Raw genomic sequence first — 21,456 nt, 5'->3', positions numbered from 1 at the left:
AATAAGATGCAGGCAAATCCTGATAAATTCCAAGTTATTGCTGTAGGGAAAAGAACCTTTGCAAAAAATCCATCTATACAAATTCAGCAAAATATTTTATCTTGTGAAGAAACAGTAAAATTACTTGGAATTGATATTGATTACCAACTAAAATTTGATGCACATGTAAGTAACTTGTGTAGAAAGGCATCACAACAGCTGAATGTTCTCAAGAGAATTGGGTCATTTTTAAACAGATTAAATAAACTTGCAATTTTTCATACTTTTGTTTTGAGTAATTTTAATTTTTGCCCTTTGGCTTGGCATTTTTGTACAGAGAAAAATTCTAAAAAACTTGAAAAAATACAAGAGAGAGCATTACGATTTGTATACGACGACTATTTATCATCCTCTGAAACTCTTCTTGAGAACGCAAAGGTTCCAACCCTACAAGTAAGACGCATCAGGACAATGGCACTTGAGACTTATAAAATTTTAAATAATTTGGCTTCTGTATGTTTACAAAATTTAATAAAAATTAAACACACTAAATATTCTTTTAGATACAGCAATATTTTGGATGTACCACAGGTAAGAACTACCTCATATGGAAAAAAATCTTTTAGTTTTGCTGCTGCTACTTTATGGAATAGCTTACCTGACCACTTCAGGACTGTTAACAGTTTCTCACATTTTAAGAGTCTTGTACAGTCCTGGAGTGGAACAGAATGTTTTTGCTCTGCCTGTAGATAACTTCGTGTTACAATATTTATGCTTTTTATGTTGCATTGACAGCCTGCGTTGCAACTAAAATTTTTGTTTTTTACCTTTTAAAATTTGAAATATTTGAAATTTTTACTTTATAAATCATAAATTAGTTAAAAATTAATTTTTAAACAGAAAATTTTTAAAAATTTTAGTGCTTCATATATATGTTTTGGTATTTTGCAAGATACATGTATATGCTATTTGCTTAGAGTTAATTTTTGGTACTGCTTCTTATTATTTATTGCATGCTGCATGCCTTGTTTTATTTGTTATTGCATATGTTTTTATATTCGGTGAAAAGCTCATTAGAGCTTATGTTTGTATTGTTTGTCAATATGCCGAATCCAAATAAAGTTTTACTTACTTACTTACTTACTTATAATACCATCATAAACTATAATATAAGAAGAATATAACCCGTATTTGTATGAGATATGGTTTATATGTATATAGTTGTTTCATTTGCAATCGCTTCGATCGAACCATGCACAAGTTTTTGACTAAATGATGCCCCAAAACTGACCATATTTGGAAAAAATGAATCAGACTTGTTTCATTTTTTTTCCACAGAGGAATACATTTTCATTGACTTCGTGACATTTCAGTTTCATAATGAATACGAACAAAATTCTGTTAAATTGTATAATTAAATCGATCAAATAATTATAAGTGACCTCTTGTCCTCTCTTCTATTAATCAGAATGAAACTACAAATGGAAGTTTTTAACGACCTTGACTGGCTATACAGCCCTTGCACGGTCGGCCCTGGCTTGCGCCTTTTTGGGCATTAAATAATTTATATTTTTACCATGTGGTAATTTAAATAATTTAGAATGATAAGAAAGTTAAATAAAAACAAAAATTTAAAAAGCAAAAATTTGGATAAATAAATGAAAAAAAAAAGTACAAATTTTAAGATTAAGTAAATAATAAAATAATAAAAGAATATAAAAATAAATATAATAAAATAATATAGAAATAATTTTGTATAAAAATAAAAATAAAATAAAACAAAATAAATAAATAATTATTAAACACGGAGCCACCGGAAGTAGGAACAGGAGGAAAGCTTGGCCGAATGAAACTATTAGTTGACCTGAAGCATTTATACACAACTCTTAAATTTTTTTAATTAATCATGATAAGCATACTGTTCTATGTCGTCCCGGGAGCTTGTTATTCAGTGATTGTATTTTATTAAAAGAGGGACGAAAGATACCAAAGGGACAGTCAAACTCATAAATCTAAAACAAAATGACAATGCCATGGCTAAAAATGAAAAAGACAAACAGAAAAACAATAGTGCACATGACACAACATAGAAAACTAAAAAATAAACACGAACCCCACCACAAACTATGGGTGATCTCAGGTGCTTCGGAAGGGGAAGCAGATCCTGCTCCACATGTGGCACCCGTCGTGTTGCTTATGTGATTACAAATCCGGTAAATAGTCTAATTTGGTAGGTCACCGTGATTCATGAAAGGAAAGGGGATTGTAGTTACGACGTAAGGAACATATCCGATATCATTTGTGAAACGGGTATTCCATAACGGTCAACCAACTCGTGATGACGTCCGTAAAATTTACGAAGGGATGATTTCAACTTCACCATTTGGAACTCTTGGTTTAATAGCTTCTTTGTGACTAGCAACACTCTATCAAGAAAATCATGATAGGAAATGCAAGCACGGTGATATCGTATCAATTGGGAGATATATACCCCATATGCAGGTGCTGCTGGAATGTTGCTGCTTAGAAATAGAAAGTTCACAATTGGAAAGCTGAAATCATCTCTTTTGTCGTAAAGTTTTATTTTTAACCGACCCTCATTGTCAATTTCGAGATGTAAGTCAAGATATGAAGCCGACTTAACTGTATCTGTAGTATCCTTTATATCTAGTTCGATGGGATAGACGCGTTCAACATAGTCGCCAAACTTTGATTTTTTTAGTGAAAGAACATCATCTATATAGTGGAAAGTAGAGTTAAAGGATATTGCTAACTTCTCATCTTTCCTCCTAAGAAGTTCCTGCATGAAGTCAGCCTCATAATAATAAAGAAACAAGTCGGCAAGTAGAGGGGCACAGTTTGTGCCCATTGGAATGCCGACAGTCTGTTAAAAGACATGTCCTCCGAACGTAACAAATATGTTGTCAATCAAAAAATCAAGCATCTTGGTAATATCAGTTTCAGAGAATTTTTTGTTTAAATCAGAGTGATTCTTTACAAAGTAGAATGTATTCCTTCCTAAGACAATATACTTGTTTCTACGTTGGCCATTCTTTTCATGAAGCAAAAAGCAAAGTAATACCAACTCTTTCAATTTGTCTTTTAGTTTGGAATGTGGAATACTTGTGTAAAGAGTAGAAAAGTCAAATGTTTAATTTTAATACTGTTACAAGATGAAAGAGAGTTAGATTGTATGTACTCTAAAAGATCTTTGGAATTTTTAAGTATCCACATCTGATTCACGTCACCTCTAGAATAGGCAGTTTCACAATAACTTTGAAGCCGTTCTTTGATTGCTGACTATTAGTGTAGTTCATATCTGTTTATCGTGTTGTTATAGTCATTTTGGGCCTTTTATAGTTTGGTGTGAGCCAAAACAAAAAACAAAACAAAATTTATAGTAGTTCGAATGAAGTGTGTGTAAGACATTATAGGTAACTGTGCGGCCTTCGACAATAAGAAAAACCCGAAACCGTATGTCATGTATGTAGTCACCTATAAAAAACCCCGACTTTAAAAAAGATGAAGCATTCAATAGAGAAAATCAACGACCTAATTCATAACAAAATAATTTACGAGATACAAACATGACAGACATGCACCAACATCAACCACTGAACCTATACCCTATTGTTACAAATCTCTTACTAACGATTTGTATTACAATGACATACTACATGTAGCAGCTGTTTTGTTTATACAGTCTCAGTCTTGAACTTGACAGTTGAAACGATAGTCTAGAGCTTGTGTTCCCCATCATGATATCCTTGACAGAGGATTGAAGCAATTATAAGGAAGATGTTGAACGAAGTGGTAAAGTTGATGTCAATACTTTGCAAGTTTTATAGGGACACTGTCACGAGATAGTTGAATTTATTTTCCACGAGGTTACCACGAGGCTGTGACATGGCTAAATATGAGACTCGTCATCGCATTTGTACACCACGAGAAAAAACGGACGGATGCCACATGAAGTGGAGCCGGTAATCCTCAACCTTCCGGGCGCCAGGGTTCACCCTAGTCTAGGATTGGGGTGTATACCTGTTGATCAATCTATAGTTTCGATGTATTTTGTTGAATTGTTTGAACTTTCAGTCGCTTTTTTATGTCATGCGGGGTGTCAGTTTTTCTTCGATTTATTAGTTTCCAAGTTGAATGTTCCTTGTAACATCCGCCTTTTTTTTTACAGCTTTGATTACTTATATACATTGAACTATTTAATGAACTCCTTAGAAGCCTTCTGGAACACCTGAAATCACCCCGGTTTTGGATGGGATTCGTGTTGCTCAGTCCTTATATTAGTTTCAATTTGTGTGTTGTTTGTTCTCTTCTCAGTATCGGGGGGGGGGGGGGGGGGGGGGGGTTGCCCTAAAATCTAAAATTGTCCGTTCATATTACCCCCCCCCTTCCCCCGAAAAAAGAAAGCTGTCATCGTATTGCCATTTTATGAAAAAACAATGTCTATATATATATTATATGTCAAATGGATTTTCAATGGAGATGTAATGTATTCATCAATAATACGGTTTATCGCTTTTATAAGATAAACCAATTTAATTAAAGAGAAATGATTATTGCCTCATTCGAATCCGGTTCTTGTTTCCCGCCAATCAACGTCACATGACTCGTCAGCATTACATTGCATTAGCCAATCTTGCAGATATGTAAAAGTTTCAAAAACCCACCCACCTCCCCTTGCAATCTGCCATCTAATAACAATTCTTGTGTCTGCTGCTGTTTTATTTATCTTTTCAGAATGACCAGAACATGCCGGATCCATAACTTTTTGGACAAAAAAGAGGAGACAATCAAGCCGATGGATTTGCTAGCTGAATCATACGTTCGAGACCTATAATTATTATGTCAATGCTAATTTTCATGAATGGCTACCACCTTTATCTGAATATTTTAGACACATTCAGTGTGAAAATGGAATTACCAATTCCTGGTATTAGTTCTTCGCCTAGATGCATTTAACTTTTGACTTTATTTGGATAAAAATCATGCAGCATTTATTTTAATTACTCGATTCTAATTGTTCATTGTTTTGTAATAAAATCATTCGTCACAGTCAAAAAGGATGTCGGGATCTGGCAAGATTATGGGGTTATGATCGTTTCCCGTAATTGTACGTCGGATCATATTAGGTTTTTACTTTCCTGCGGTACCGCAGGAAGTTCTGTTGAGACCATCTCATGTCTACCCTTAGTGGCCGGTTCTGAATTGGTACCAGTTCGAGCTTGACTGTTAATGATACATAGTATGGCCTATGTATTCAGTGTTTTATAATATAAAAAATGTTAATCTTTACTCCCCTGAAACCAGGGGGTGATGCGAATAAGACCCGACGTATTTGGGGATCATAACCCTCGTTCTCTTTAGAATTTAACCTGGAGGAACTTGAGCATCCATTGCTACCAATGGTGCACAGATTTGTCAGTTAAAACTAGCATGTCGGCATTCTGTAATCATGTCAGACCTCGTCATTCTAAGTGAACTGTGGCCGTTATTTCCACATTAGTTATTTGTTTGTTATGTTTTTGCCTAAAAATGGATTCTGTGATTAATACAGCACCCTTATAAAGGATAACGATATCATACAGATAAAAATAAATGCATGTTTAAATTTTATTCCTTCAAGGGGATTACATATAATATTTTTATAGTGATATATGTGTTAATTTTTTACATTGTAAACAATTATTGACATGCAAATTTACCACAACGATCATGTTGATATACCTGGCAGACTTGTGTCTTGTGGCCTTGGTCTCGCTTAAGAGCTAGAGTGAGTAGGTTAAGTTCCTGCTAAGTGTATGTTGAATGATTTTTTATATTTTTTCCTGTCATGTATTGTCCTCTATGATGTAATGTATATAAACAAGTCGAAGATGAAGGATTATTCACGGGGACGTTATCACCCTACGAATGTTGGTTACAGTGCCCGCGAAACTTTGTTGTTTCCAATAATTTTTCATCCACTCTAATCAATATTTTGAGACCTTTTGTGATTAAAATGAATCATAAACTGAACTGCAATGAACAAACTAGCCAAATTGTTTGAATTGACGAACATACAATCAATTATATGGATACTTATGTTTCAAAATTTAGAGCACGAAAACGTGCAAATATCTCCAAAATAAATGTAGGTTTTGATATGTGATTACATGTATTATTAACTCAATTTATATTTCATGTTTTTTGTCAAACGTTTTTCTATTCTTATTTAAATTGTTTATTGTCTATTGCAATTGAGTGATAAAAAAATCAATGTACTAATTATGCCCCGTAATGGGTCCACTATTGGGAATAAAATATATCTTATCTTATCTTATGAGGGGGACAAGGGGGCCAATAACAGTAAAACAGCAAATTGATTTGGCTTAAATAACAATTAACAAGGAATTAAAATGGACAAAAATAAATAACAGTAAATGAAATATTAAAATAAGTCGGGTCCTTGACAATTCCAGTATTTCTTATAGAATTGAAAGTAAATGCACTATATTTATATAGTAATGAATGTTCATAATATACAGATAAGCGATAAAAATATTCATATGAACTTTTGATACCTTTTCTGAAATTCTCCAGTCATTAAATCTTTATAAAATTCATTGATTACAAAAAAAGAAGATGTGGTATGATTGCCATGTTGAGACAACTTTCCACAAGAGACCAATATGACACAGATATTAACAACTATAGGTTACCGTACGACCTTCAACAACGAGCAAAGCCCATACCGCATACTCAGCTTTAAAAGGCCCCGAACTGACAATGTAAAACAATTCAAACCAGAAAACTAGCGGCCTAATTATGTACAAAAAAATGAACGAAAAACAAATATGTAACACATAAACAAACAACAACCACTGAATTACAGGCTCCTTACTTGAATGTTCATAACATACTAAATGTATGTTCATATTGAAATTGATAGACAACCAAAAAATGGGAATATTGGAAATAAAGGAGGAGGGATAAAAAAAAAATTTCCTGTCCCCAATAACCTATGATTTATGATACTTTTGCTGAAATTCTCCAGTCATTCAATATTTTGCAAAATTCTTCCAACAACACTTTACATACTTTAAACTACGCTCTGAATGCCCGCGGTTTCGCGGGTGTCTTCTAGTAAAATTTTAATTTCAAAATGACTGAGTAACGGTTTTCGACGTACTGGTCAACTCAACTGTATCGAATCATGTTGATTTTGACATAATCAATTATACATAACACGTAAATATGAGCAAATATTATGTTCTTGTTCGTCAACTCAAACGAACATAAAATATTTATAAATAAAAAAAAAAACTATTTGGGATATCAGCTCGCCTGGACAGTACAGTTAAGCATATTTATTCATTTATTTACAATGTTTGTCTGCACGCCCGTAGCCGCTGCTTCATTATGTTCAACATATCATTTTCCAATTATACACAATCTACAAAAGAAATATCTTTGTTAACAATCTTTTCAAGCACGTATAATCTTAAAAAACATCCACATCAATTATAAGCATGAATACATCAATTTACAATATTGACAAAATAAAAGTGGGTGGGTGAGTGGGGTCAAATGACCAGACTTAACTGTCCGAAATGCAAGCGTCGAATGACAAATAACTACACATATATTTACCGTTACAATTCTTCCCGCTTATATAAGCTCGTGAAATACTCATTACTCTATAGAGAATATCTTCAAACCAGTATATCTAGTCATGTGACAAATGTCACAACAAATACACGTGTTAATTTATAACATTGATAAATACATATATCTTTATTAGTAACTAATTGTCGCATAAAATATACCGGAAATGACAAAGTCCACGAAATCTAGTCTGATTAATCATTGGATCTGCCACTGCATGTTTTCATTACTGTATACACGAACACATTCGTGGTAGTTCATGTGGCATATTTGCTGTAGCTTTTTTTAAAAACTAATCAGTCCAAGACAACAAAGAGGTGCCCCTTCTTATGTTCAGATACAGAGGTAAAAGTGAATAAAGTTTATGGGTTTTATTTTGTGTTAATATTTCAATTACTTCACGTGAATAGATTGGAAAACACGTGTTATGTTTCATTTGCTGTACATATATTATTATTTGACTAAAGTTACCGCCCATTAATGTGTTCATTGGATTATTTTTGAAATAGCCGAAAAATTTAACATTTTTTACTCTATTAAACTTAAAAAATCAAGAGTAATAAAATATGTACATATAAATGAAACTAACCTATCAACGAGTACCTTGCCAAAAGTTAAATTGCAAGAATCAGAAATAAAAAATACCGCGACTTGCATTATTTTTATTTAGATAAAAAGATTCATTTCAAATAATTGGGTGCGCTCTTACCTAATGAAGAAGGTTTTTGTTAGGACTTTAACATAATTTAAAAGAAGATTTGCGTATGTCTACATTTGGTTTTTTTTTTCTTGCAATAGTTCAGATGTTGTTTTGTTGTTTTATGTTTAAAATGAAAACATAAATAAAAGATACGTCGATACAATTAGTTAATAATATGACATTTTGATATGATGTAGTAATTCATGAGCAATTTATATGTTGTTTTTTTTCAGGAAAAATGACAATAATTGATATAAATGTTTGATAATTGTGTAATTGTAACCTGTGATATGTATATAGACGTGTGATTATAATAAAGATAAAAAAAAATGAAGGTAAGAGCGCCAGCCATTCCAAAATCCTGGTAGGCAGTAATGTTCTCGCCAATGGTCTGTCAAAATGTACAGTGCCGACGAAGAGAACCCTATACTGCTATAACCGTGCACCTACACAAGGTGTATTATCTTTATGGGATAGACATATCCCTGAAGAATTTATTTTGGAATGGATTTTTACTCATCTCGATCTCTACTAATTCCGGCTTTTTCTTCTTTATTCTGCAAATCTTCCTTTCAAACTCCATCATTTTCACTGTCTACATTTCACACTCTCTTTCCATCTTTTTTCATCTGTCTATTTCTTATTTATCTCTATCTGCCACTGTCTATTTCTCTTTTTTCCTTCATTCTCTTGAGACAGTGAGAGTGAGAGCGAGATATTGAGATTGAGTAAGTGAATGAGTGAGCGAGCGAATGAGTGAGAGTGAGATATAGCGAGTGAGAGAGTGCGAGATATAGCGAGCGGGAGAGTGCGAGGGAGATATTTCGATCGAGTGAGTGGGTGCGAGTAAGAGATTGCGAGTGAGAGAGGGAGGCAGTGAGACAGACAGGGAGGGAGGGGGTGTTAGAGGGAGGAAGTGAGAAAGAGAGAGAGGGAGGAAGTGAAAAGGGGAGAGAGGGAGAGGAATACAAAGAGTGAGATGTTGCGAGGGAGAGATTACGAGTGCGAGCGAGAGAGAACGAGAGAGAGTAGTGAGCGAGCGAGTGTGAGAGAACGAGAAAGTAGTGACCAAGCCAGTGGGAGAACGAGATAGAGTCGAGAGGCGGAGAAGTGACCGAGAGCGTGTGGGAGCATGTGAGAGTGACTGAACGTGAGAAAGAGCGAGACAGCGTGTGTGAAAGAGCGAGTGAGAGACTGCAATAGTAAGGATGAGTGTAACAGTGAATGTGAGAGTAAGAATATGAGTATGAGAGTTGAATAAGAGTAGAAGATGAAAGGAAAAAGAGTGAGTGCAAGAGATGAAACGAGTATTGCAAAGTGAGAGCCAAAAAGAGCCGAGAGAAAGATAGTACGAGAGAGTAAGTATGTAGGGAAGTAAAAGGTGAATGAAATAGATGGCGTGAGTGGTGATTTTTTTTTATTACTTTTATTGTTATTTGGAATTATTATGGAATCTTATAAAGAGACAAAATACAGAAAACAAATCAGAAGTGTTTAGTTCAACAACGATCAGTCATTCGAATATAACGTTCTTAGAATTTGTATTTACTTTTTAAGCTTTTTTTTTTTTAAAGTTTTATCAAACAAATATTCACAAATGTCATATTAATGAAATGATCGTAATAGACACTATCTTACGACATCGATATTGGATCACAATATTTCAGTGATGTCCAGAAACAAACACAGTGCAACTTTGAATTTGGCGAAAGGCACTCAAGGTTCAATTAATTCCGGTACTTGTTTTCAAATTAGTCCATATTGAAGTTTGAAAGGTCCAAAATCAAAATATGTTTCATTTCAACTGACATTTAAAAAAATGGATGTTCTTTATATGCTTAATATACATCTGCGGTCGTATTAGGCTGCCACTGGCGAACCATTTAATTGGTTTCTTTTTGGTTTGTGCCTTTTTTTCTATTTTGGTCATGAAAATTAATTTGTTGATGTGAAGTTGCTAACGTGAGGGTACCCAAATTGCACCTATTTTAGTTACACCAATTACACCAATTTAGTTTTGAATCCATGTAGAGTCATAGAAAAATGGGTTTGATTTGACCTCCAAACAATCCATGAAGGCATGGTTCTGTAATGAGGTTAGTACCCAAACTCTTTACATCATTACATATTTAATCTCACATCCTTTAAAATGGAATATAAACAGATGTTTTGTTTTATTTCTTCAAATATTTCAAACAATTTGGCATTATCCCATGCTATATTAAACTATTATTTTTTAAGAAATGGATGCTGGTTACCGTCAAATTTAATGTAATTTTCGAAAATGTTTTTGGACCATTTTCGGGCTAAAAAACATAAAATCGGTGTTAAATGTGCCGATTTAACGGTTTTTGATGTGGCGCATGTATATCTAACTGTAAAGTGTAAGTATTGGACATTTTTAATGACGTATTCTCCCCATTATATATAGTTGTCTATTATAAAATTATTAGATGGATCCAAAGATATGTACCAATATATTTTATGTGGGATTTGTCAGTAGAAAATGGACATGAAACAATTCTCACCACCTAGAAATAGAGGTCACAACTGAAGAATGCATTGCGAATTTGTGATTCGCATCAATACATACTAATATAATTCATGTTTTATTTTATTCACTTATCAATAAAAATTAATCCACAAAAATATGTATTGGGAGTTTTCTGGTGAATAATGAAACGTGAACGTAGGCTGGCAACATTTGAAATTTGCAGCCGGGTTGAAATCTGTGCCAAAACAATCACATTTGCTATAGTCCGTTTGATTTCTATAAATCTTCAAAAATTCATTCTTAAAAATTCATTTATACTAATAAATAATTGTTTTCTTCATGTGTGTTAATGTATGATATATACGAACTCTGACTATGAATATCATAATTTTGAACCAATTATTAAAAAAGTTACTCATTGGCTCTCTATTTTTTTAAATATAAAATACTCAATGGAGTATGTATGAATATTGTAACAGCCTTTCATTCAAATTTTTAAGAATTAATTTATGAAGATTTAAAGAATACAAACCGTGACTTTGTGTAAAATGTGTTCCAAATCTTAATTAGTTACATGAATCTTTTATAATTGGTTTAAATTGATAGTATTGCTTGGTTCTTTAATTTTTATAAACTCAAGCTTTAATTTTAGTAGTTTTATTTAACTTTTTTCTTTTCAGGGAATGAACAGTTTCATTTTCCATCATTGTGCATTTAATTTTGCAATGTTTATTATGTATTATTATTTAATAAATACAATTTGAAAATATTATTTTTTCATATTCTTCACTCGTTCTTTACGAAATCCCCATATCATCCATAATTTTCGTATATATTCCACGTTTCATTCCCGATTCGATGGCATTTTATTAGAAAAACGGATGTGGGTACGCGCAGCCTAGAACGGTAATTTGACTATTCGTACCTGCATGCGGGTACGCGCAGACACTGCCATATTTTAATGGGGACAATTAGTTGTTTATTTCCGAAAATGCATCGTATCTTTCCCGTCATTTACCTCACATATGAAAGTTTATTTCAACTTTATTTCTTCCGGTTAGATTTTTTCTCGGTCAAACAAAACTGGATAATTTCCTCAAAGTGTTATAGGTAAATTTTCTAATTCTTTATTCATTTATTTGTAATTTACAGAAAATCCTTCATATTTTACTCGTGAATTTTGACTAAACTTGAAAAGTGACCAGTCAAGTCAAATGTACCTATATATGGCTATGGTCAAGGATTTATATAAAAATCTAAATCCATTTAGACAAACACATTTTATGATTTTACTCAATTATTACTGTAGTTTAAATTTTGCCAAAATCAGTTTTTTAATAGTTGTTTATATACCGACTTCCGAACCTTGGTACTAAATAACATGTACAGTAGTAGTCCAAATAATTATGACGTCTTGAAAGGCTATTATATTTTTTTTCTTTGATGCCTTACTTCGACATAGCCTTTCAAGACGTCATAATTATTTGGACTAGTACAGTAGGTTTACAGCTATAATTAGTTACTGTTTAGTGATTATAAACCATAGCAAGGATTTGTTTGAGGATCCTTGCTATGGTTTTATAATCACTAAACTGTTACAGTTGCAGAAAGTTCGACGTAGGGTTAATTATCCAGGAGCCGTGGCGTACGCTCACTTCTTAAAAAGTTTATATTTAAGAAGGTGGAAGACCTAGATGCTTCATACTTTGTATATAGATGTTTTTGTCTGTCACATGTCCATTGTCCTTGGTATCAGGTCCATTCGTGCCCAATATACTTTCACACCCTACACGTTCGCACCTGTATTTTATAGCTTGGTATGAGTAAAAGAATTTTAGATTGAAGATTTTAAATGAAAAACACAAAAGATAATTGTATTTAACAGCTTGGTCCCTTTAACAATAAAATATAGCAATACACTATTATAACCAAAACATGATCAAACATGATAAAATTTATTCAGCACACAAAAATAAAAGTAGTCAGAATCTCACTCCATTTTGAAACAAGTCAATGAAACAAAGTACATTTTTGTGTAATAGCAATACACTAACCAAAACATGATTAAGAGTTATTCAACTCAAAATAAAATGTTGACCGAATTCCACTTTATTTAGAAAGTAATATTTTTTTTAACAATACACTATCCAAAACATAATTAAGATTTATTCAAACTCAATAAAAAATGCTGTCTCACTTTATTTTGAGACAACTAAAACAATTATATACTTATAAGAATACTACTTGCCAAAACTTGATTACAAAGTTATTAAACCCCAAACCAATTAAAATTGGATGCAAACATTTCGGGTGCGAACAGACTTTGGGTGCGAAAGTGAAAGGGCCAAAAGTGAGTGGGTGTGAACATGAAGGGGCGCGAACAAACCCAGATTCATTGTCCTTGACCTCATTTTCATGGTACAGTAACTACTTGAAAAAAATTAAGATTTTTGTAATGTTAATTTCTCTCTTTTGGTAAAATGTAAGTAATACTAAGGCCACACCAATTTAATTTCTTGTTCTACGGATTTTTGGACTCCAAAATTTGGGGCGAGCGAGCGATTTGAAAATCTTAATAAAAAAATATTTAATTTGCAAATTTTTGAGGCGAAGCTTGAAAAGTAAAGGCGAGCGATTATAATTTTTTATTGTAAACCTAAAATAGTAGGTATTGACAATATTAAAACTAGGTTTATCACTTGTACTTTGACATTTTTTTAATTTCTAAAGTACTTTTTCCCTGTTCACCATTGTTCACCAAGAAATAATTAAATCTGGTCTATGTATGTGTGACTGACAATGAGACAATTCTCCATCCAAGTCATAATCAGTTTGGTGGCAACCCCTTAATTTTATAAATATCCCTTTTACATGTTTTATGAGGGATCAATATAAGTTATAATATATTTGTTTGTACAAAAGGGCTGATATTTTCTCAAAGAACTATATATCTATCTGGTATTAAATGGTCAAAACATGTTCAAGAATTTTATATTATTCCTGGACTTTATACCATGTTAAATTAACTCATTTACTTTAACAGTTAAATATTATTCAAAATAAGTGGACCCCTCTTTTAGAAAAAGTTGTTTAAAATATGATGTAACTCTCCTCTTTTTGAGTACAAAATCCTAAGTTTTCAAAGTTTTGTATAAAAGAACTAGACACATCCTTGGTATTTCTATTTTCTTTTCTACATCAGTAAAATTACCCCTTGTCTGAGGGAGGGTTGTTCTCAACCTGATAATAACAAACACAGGTCAAAGTACGGCCTTTTACACAGGGCTTTGATACATACCAAACAGCAAGCTATAAAAGACCCCAAAATTATTAGCGTACACAATTTGAACAGGAAAACCAACGATCTAATTTATATATATCCAAACAAAAATATACCAATGAACAACATCAACAAATGACAACAGCTGAACGACAGGTCCCTGAATCAATCAGGACAGGTGCAGAAACATGCAGCGGCTATGGAAAGTTTTGTTTTGCCAGCATATAATATAATTGCAGTTGAAGGCAAATCCTTCAGAAGTTCTTTGTACTTTATTCTAACAACGAACATTTTTTGATAGGGAATATAAGTAAGGGGAAAGAAACCAATTTTTTGTTCTTTACAGGTTCGGAGCACTCCCTTGGATAAACAGGTTTCATGCTGAAACAAATATTCTCACGTATATTTACACAGTGTGGTGCCGTGGGGTGCTTTTATGTTTAAAATCGTTATATACAGGTTAGACTGTGATTTTAAAAACAAATGTTGATACCTGAGCTGTATTTGGCAACACTTTTAGGAATTTTGGTTCTCAATGCTCTTCAACATCGTACTTTATTTGGCCTTTTTAACTTTTTTTGGATTCGAGAGTCACTGATGAGTCTTTTGTAGACGAAACGCGTCTGGCGTATTTACTAAATTTAGTCCTGGTATCTATGATGAGTTTATTTTTATAATATTTACCAAAAAAATGGTGCGGGAAATGGACATGATTACATTTCCGGAAGCGGGAATATAAAAAAAAATTAAAAAATCTGTTTTGAAAAAAATAGGTGTGGGCGGGTCCGTCGAACAAGGAATCAAATTAGTGTGGCCTAATAGGATAATTATATTTGGTATGTGCATACAATGTACCTTGAAGGTCCTCATGCCCATCAGAGAGTTTTCATTTGACCTTGACCTCATTTCATGGGTCAGTGAACAAGGTTAAGTTTTGGTGATCAAGTTCATATAGTGAATATAGGTCTAGTATATTTGTTGTATGGAAGGATTGTGAGGTTAACATGTTCAACTGGCAGGTGTCATCTGACCATGACCATATTTTCATGGTTTAGTGGTTACAGTTAAGTCAGTGTTTCAGCTACAATATAGGCGGTTTTCACAGGGCGGTCTGCCCATCCTTTCATGAGTGTTACCCTGTGCCCTTTCTACAGTTTCAAGGGCGCCTGTCCTTTTTATGTTTTTGAAGATCGATTGCATATTATTTTGTTTATTATGATATGATCCGCCAATAAGTTACAGAATTTTTCCTGGCAACAGGTTTATGACTTTGTTTACAACCCCAAACTAATCAACAGTTACAACAGGTGTCATAATCTGTTGTCATGGTTGTTACAGCTAATCTGTTTATCGGATAGGTCATTAATGATCATTAATGTCATTAATTCATTCAAATAGAATCGGTCAGTCAGAATTTGTCTTTGAAGGCACAATTTGCAACGTTGACCGTAGTTTTATGGAGAAAACATGATTGACAGAAAGTCGAAAACTATAATCAACTTCTTAAAAACATTGTTTTACTTTTTTCCGTATGATAAATAGCAAATTCAGACATATTTGTCATTTACTGTCCTCATTTTTCATATGAAAATAATAAAATCAACCACCAGTGTTGATCATATTTACCATCTACTACATACTGTTTATAAAGCTCCAAAGAAGGAGCACATCCAGAAAAAGAAAGATAACTCAATCTTACTTTTTCCTAAAATTGAGTTACTTACAAATGTACTAAAGATATTTGTAAATATGTCTACATACTTCTGGCTTTATAATTAATATGTTTAGGTCTTTTGAGTTATGGGAAAAGTAAAAGAGGGTCTTAGTTGAAAGGTTGGTAGGGAGCCTTGGTCATCTTTTTCTGTATTCTTCATTTTAAAAATGGTCACTGAAAATTGAATCAATCTGTCTTCAATTGATTAACCGTGTCAAAATGTCGAAATAAAAAAAGAACTAAATTACAGAAATCGCTTATATTTTACAATTATTTAGTTTATGAACAGCTTATTTGAAAACAATAATAAAAAATATAGGTCACTGATGAGTTAAAAAAGATATTTCAATTTTGGTGCCAAAAATGGCATTTTTTTCTCCAAAGGGAGATAATTTGGAGCTTTTTCAATGATGTCTACAATTTAAAGTCACCTGGGGTCACCACAAATTGATTTTTAGGAATGATTTTTGTAATACATGTATGTGATTAAGTAACAAAGTTCTACCAAAGGTTATATATATATATGAATAAAACTTGTAATGAAAAATTAATGTTTTATTTTTTTTCTGAAAATCTTATACCCGCCTCCTTAAAATGTTTAAAGTTAGTGAGATTTTTCTTCTGATGACTAATATGCTGATACATGTACAATTATTATGTCATGCTAATATTCAACGTCATGAAAAACAATTGAAAAATTTGTCAAAATTCCTTCCTTCCTCTACCCTAATTGTATGTCTACTCTAGATAAACCCACACAGTATATAATTAGAATATTCTTCTTTGTTTATAATATAATAGAAATAATTGTTAAAGTTCATTTTAATAGGTCACTCAATTCTCTTGCTCTGTGATTATGACATTGATATTATTATGAAGAACAGCAATTAAAGCACTGTTCATAATTGTCCACAGCATGCAGGGGCGGATCCAGCCATTTTAAAAAAGGGGGGGTCCAACTATATGTCCCCATTCAAATGCATTGATGGGCCAAACAAAAGGGGGGTTCCAACCCCAGAACCCCCCTCTGGATCCGCCACTGACATGATGGGCTGCAGGGACATAGAAACCATCTGCTTCTGGACAGCCAGAAGCACATTATTTCTATCTGCCAAAAACTATTTTTAAAGGAGTATATTGGTTGAGCAACTCTTTTAAATGAACCCCATTACTCGTCCTTTAGAGGGTAATCTTTTGACTATTCTTTGTTACCATGGTTACAAGACTAAGGAATTCAAACCCTTAAATCCTTAAATAAAATGGTAAATATTTTATTACATGTTTAATTTGTTATCAAATCTGAGGACACAGATGAAAATGACAAAATACACCCCAATAAGCTCAAGCCTATACTAGTGTTTTATATTAAAGTTATGGTTGAATGCAGGTCCAGGTAATGAATTACCTACATGTATATATATTAACCTACATGTATAAATACATTTACCTGGAAATAATTTAAATGTCATCATAAATAGGTACATATTTTAATCCAATATCTGTCAGGAAAAGGAAGAAATTACAAGGAAATGTTTTGTAAGAGTCTTAGTATATAGAACAAGTAAGAGGAAATGAAACCATTATTAATTTGATTGTCTAGATTGTGATCTCATTATTTGTGTATTAGACTGATAGATAGATACATGTACAAATGTACATTTCATTCAAATAATATACACACATTTACTATTTGTAAGTATTGTTATTTAAAGTAAAATGTAAGATATTAAAAGCTTAGGTCTAGTCCACCAGTTTATAGTATTAAACATATAATTAAAGCTATATAATCCAAGAAGAAAAGGAATTGGTTAAAAATAACTTTATCTAGATCTTGTACATGTATAATAGCAGAAAAATTATGATGTTCAATTTGATGAGAAATCCTCCCCTTCAACTCCTGAAATAATGAGGGATGGCCATGGGTTCCTTCCAAAATTGTTATATATTTTCCTGAATGGTTTAAACTTTTTCTGCTTTAATCCCTTTTGAAAATTGTGATAAACTGGCTGCGTTGAAGACCCATTGCCGGTTTTGGGGTGTTTTCTACTCTTCCGTCAGTTTTTTGTTTCTTTGACACGTTCCCCATTTTTCATTCTTAATTTAATTAACATGTTATTTATATTATAACCATAGAATTAAAACTTTTTTATTTTCATCATATTTTCTGACTTTTTTTTTAGAAAATGGCATCAAGCAAGTTGTTCCTTGATACAATTTCCCAAATAGAGGAGAAAAAACTACCTCCAAGACTGAAGAGGGAATTCTTTGTCTGTGATGATAATGACAAGAATGCTGGACCTGTTATCAGGGTGATGCAGTGGAACATCTTAGCCCAAGGTTTGTGTTGATAAAGTGGAAAAGGCTCAGCTTTACATAAGTTAGGTGAAGAGACATTATAAACATCTCAAAATGAAAGATCTTTTGGCATACATTTTTATGACATTTTCTAGGGATGTCAATGAATACTTGAAAGTATCGCTTGGAAGTACTGAATGTGAAAGGGTACTTGACTACATGTATTAGGTTTCTGTTAGAATGTTTTTTCCTGCTTAAAAATAATACTTTTATTAAGAGTGCCACCCAGGACATTAAATATTAATCAAAATTTAAGTATGTTTAGAGTTTTCGCAATGTCCAACAATAAGTAAAATGGGTATAATGTTTTTGTTTCCATTTTAGATGTTTTTCTGAGTATGTACTAGAGTATCCCTCAGTAAATCCAATGAGTATTCAATAAATTAATCTTTTTTATTTTATTTTTGTATTTAATACTATACTTTTTTTTTTGCTAGCTTTGTCTTTTCTTTCTTTGTTTGGTATTTAAATAATTCTGTATCTTTTTTCCTTTTATTCTCTATTCCATAAATCCTACCCAAAGGCCAAACCCTTATCCCTTTAACTCTGATTTCACAGTTATTTTTATTTTTTTCAGCTCTTTGTCATGGAAGTGATAATTTTATTCTGTGTCCTAAAGAAGCTTTACATTGGGAAAACAGAAATTTACGAGTTATTGAAGAACTTCTACAATACAGTCCACAAATACTCTGTCTACAGGAAGTGGATAAATTTGAATTCGTCAAAGAAAATCTGGGCAAAGTAGGTTTTGAGGGTGTTTTCTTTCCCAAACCTGATTCACCGTGTTTAGACTTTAAACATCACACTGGCCCTGACGGATGTGCTATTTTTTATGCCGCTGATAAAGTAAAGCTGATCTCACAAAAAAGCATTGTGTTGGAAGATGACGGTTTTGAAACAAATCAAGTCTGTGTTATTTGTACATTTGGTGTCATTGGAAATGATCATACTCCAAATTTCACAGTAGCAGTCACTCATCTTAAGGCAAAGACAGGGTTTGAAGAGCTACGTTTTAGTCAGGGATCATATTTAATTCGTTACTTGGAAAAAATGGTTAAAAGTAGTCCAGTTATAGTGTGTGGCGATTTCAATGCAGATCCGAAAGAGAAAGTTTATGCAGCTTTCAAAGCTTCCGTGTTAGGTCTACAAAGTGCATATACCTATCTTTCCAAAACAAAATCAGAGCCTGATTTCACCACATGGAAATTCCGTGGATCCAAGAGAAGTCCAGGCGGACGTGAAGAATCCTGCAAGACAATTGACTATATTTGGCACTCCAAACATTTCCATCCAAAAGGTATCCTGGAAATTCCAACCGGAGAAGATCTAGGGGAGAATAAACTTCCATCGCTGGTGTTTCCCTCTGATCATTTGTCTCTTGTCTGTGACCTACAACTTACCAGTTAATGTTAATGAATTATAGGTTCTTTAGAATAAAGTAGAATGTGATCTAAATTAAATGTACCATAAAGTCCCTCCTTCTAACCAGTAGCTTATTCTATCTTTTTGTTAGTTAGTAGTTGATCACAAGAGTTATTTAATTCATTTATTTATTGTAATGTTTGGTAGACACCTACTTAGACTTTCTGTAATCTTAAAAAAAAATTGTATTTAAAAATTGAATAGTTTTTTAAACTTTAATGCATTTGCTAATTTCACTTACAAATGTATTTCTAATAATAACTATTGACACGCAAATCCAAATTGTCAGTCAACTCTTTAAAAAAGTTTTTTCCCTTTATTGATATTTCTACCAATTTTACATACCTGCCAAATTTCCAAAATGCCCATGGGGGTTTTGCGTGCAAGATTGCTGCCATACTCCTAAAAAACCTTCAAGGGGACTTCAAAAACAGTGTAATGTTGTTATTTGGCTTCTTCATACTTTTAAAAGCCTCAATTCCTTGTAAAATTAAATATTTTGATAAAATTGTGGACATAATTGCTCTTAAAAAATTCCAATTTGGAAGCCTTTATGGGGGAAATCCCCCACAAATAGTGACAGTTGGCAGGTATTTTTTTACATTTTGAAGAAAAACTGCAAAATAAAACAACAAAACAAATAGGTAAACCATTGTAAACAGAGCTGAAAATTGTCCATCAACGCCTTATCAATTTTTTTTTCTTTAAAACATATCAAATATTGGTTTCATTTTATTGCCTGGGGAAACATTTATTTTCCAAAATACAGTTAAAAGATTGTTACATTATTATCATCTCACATGTACCAAAATTTTTACTCTTGAGTTTTTAGTATTTATACAAGTATTTGAGAAGGGTAATTTTAAGGAAATGTTTCATTATTTAAGATGTACAGATCATTACTATTGTACATTGGAATGGTAATTGTCACAAATGCTGCCTGTTTGATATCCAAATCCATGTATATTTTAAAATAAAAGGGTATAATTTTAATTTTCCTTACAAGTCCAGTATTGTAGGATTTTTATCCTAGAATAAAACTGTTAGAGTATGTTGAATACATATGTGTTATGAATCACTCTCTGTGTTGTTGAGTGAAACAGGGTGATTTCTAGTGATTTTGAGTGATTTATAAATAAGTCGAGAGAAATTAGTTTCAAAGGAACCACTAGAAAATTCAATATTACTATGGATTCATTATTATTCATTGGATGCCAATTTTTTGTGGATTTTGTGGGAATAGGTGAATCACGAAATTAAATGCTTGTATAAAAACTTCAGCAAAACCACGAAATAAAATGTCCACAAAAATTGGTGCCCACGAAAATAACTGAATCCACAGTAGCATATTCACCTTGTTTGACAGAAAACTGATCTTACAGTGGATCTGAAAAGAAACTACCGGGTAAGTGTGATTAGATGCAATAGTGCAATAAATTACTTATTGATATTACGAACTTCTACTGACACAGAGGCAAATACTTTTATTTGTGTTTATGTAACACATATCAATTACCTAAATGATATTTTCTATTTTTAGATAGAGGAAAAAGATCTGTTTGTACCATTTTTATAATAATAATAAATGTTTTTCACATTGACAATGAAATATTGCCATTTTCCAATTGAGTAACATCCACTTTTATTTTATAGATATTTGTATTTGTTATGTACATGTAGAACAAAAGTAATTTATGATTTCATTTATGACAGCAATTAAGTATTATGAGTTTGGTTTTTTTTTTTAAAAAAGGAAATAAAGAACTGCCACCAAATTGTAAAAATTATGAAAAATTAGTTTATTTTTCCAGAAAATGATATTAATGGGGAAGGGGTTAAGTGTTGTACCT

The 21,456-nt window shown here is 32.4% G+C and overlaps 1 protein-coding gene across 3 annotated transcripts; it reads left to right on the top strand.

Moving 5' to 3' along the window:
- The first annotated feature begins 11,853 nt into the window (after nt 1–11,853).
- LOC134700248 (nocturnin-like) lies at nt 11,854–20,866 on the top strand. Of its 3 annotated transcripts, none has more exons than XM_063561607.1 (3): nt 11,854–11,945; nt 18,010–18,166; nt 18,762–20,866. In XM_063561607.1, exons 2-3 carry the CDS (start codon nt 18,013–18,015, stop codon nt 19,589–19,591), a joined length of 984 nt encoding a protein of 327 aa, XP_063417677.1. In that variant the 5' UTR covers nt 11,854–11,945; nt 18,010–18,012; the 3' UTR covers nt 19,592–20,866. The 3 variants fall into 3 exon arrangements, with proteins under 3 accessions (XP_063417677.1, XP_063417679.1, XP_063417678.1); XM_063561609.1 differs by lacking the exon at nt 11,854–11,945 and adding an exon at nt 17,286–17,390; XM_063561608.1 differs by lacking the exon at nt 11,854–11,945 and adding an exon at nt 17,315–17,521.
- The last annotated feature ends 590 nt before the right edge of the window (nt 20,867–21,456 follow it).

The sequence above is a fragment of the Mytilus trossulus genome, unplaced genomic scaffold (genome assembly GCF_036588685.1).
Source record: "Mytilus trossulus isolate FHL-02 unplaced genomic scaffold, PNRI_Mtr1.1.1.hap1 h1tg000128l__unscaffolded, whole genome shotgun sequence".
Lineage (NCBI taxonomy): Eukaryota > Metazoa > Mollusca > Bivalvia > Mytilida > Mytilidae > Mytilus > Mytilus trossulus.
Note: the sequence above shows the minus strand (reverse complement) of the source record. Positions and strands in the feature narration are given on the sequence as shown.

Coding starts and splice junctions, on each gene's coding strand:
- LOC134700248 (XM_063561607.1), top strand. CDS start 18,013: ATGGCATCAAGCAAGTTGTTCCTTGATACAATTTCCCAAATAGAGGAG. Junction 18,167..18,761: donor GTGGAACATCTTAGCCCAAG/GTTTGTGTTGAT, acceptor TATTTTTTTCAG/CTCTTTGTCATGGAAGTGAT.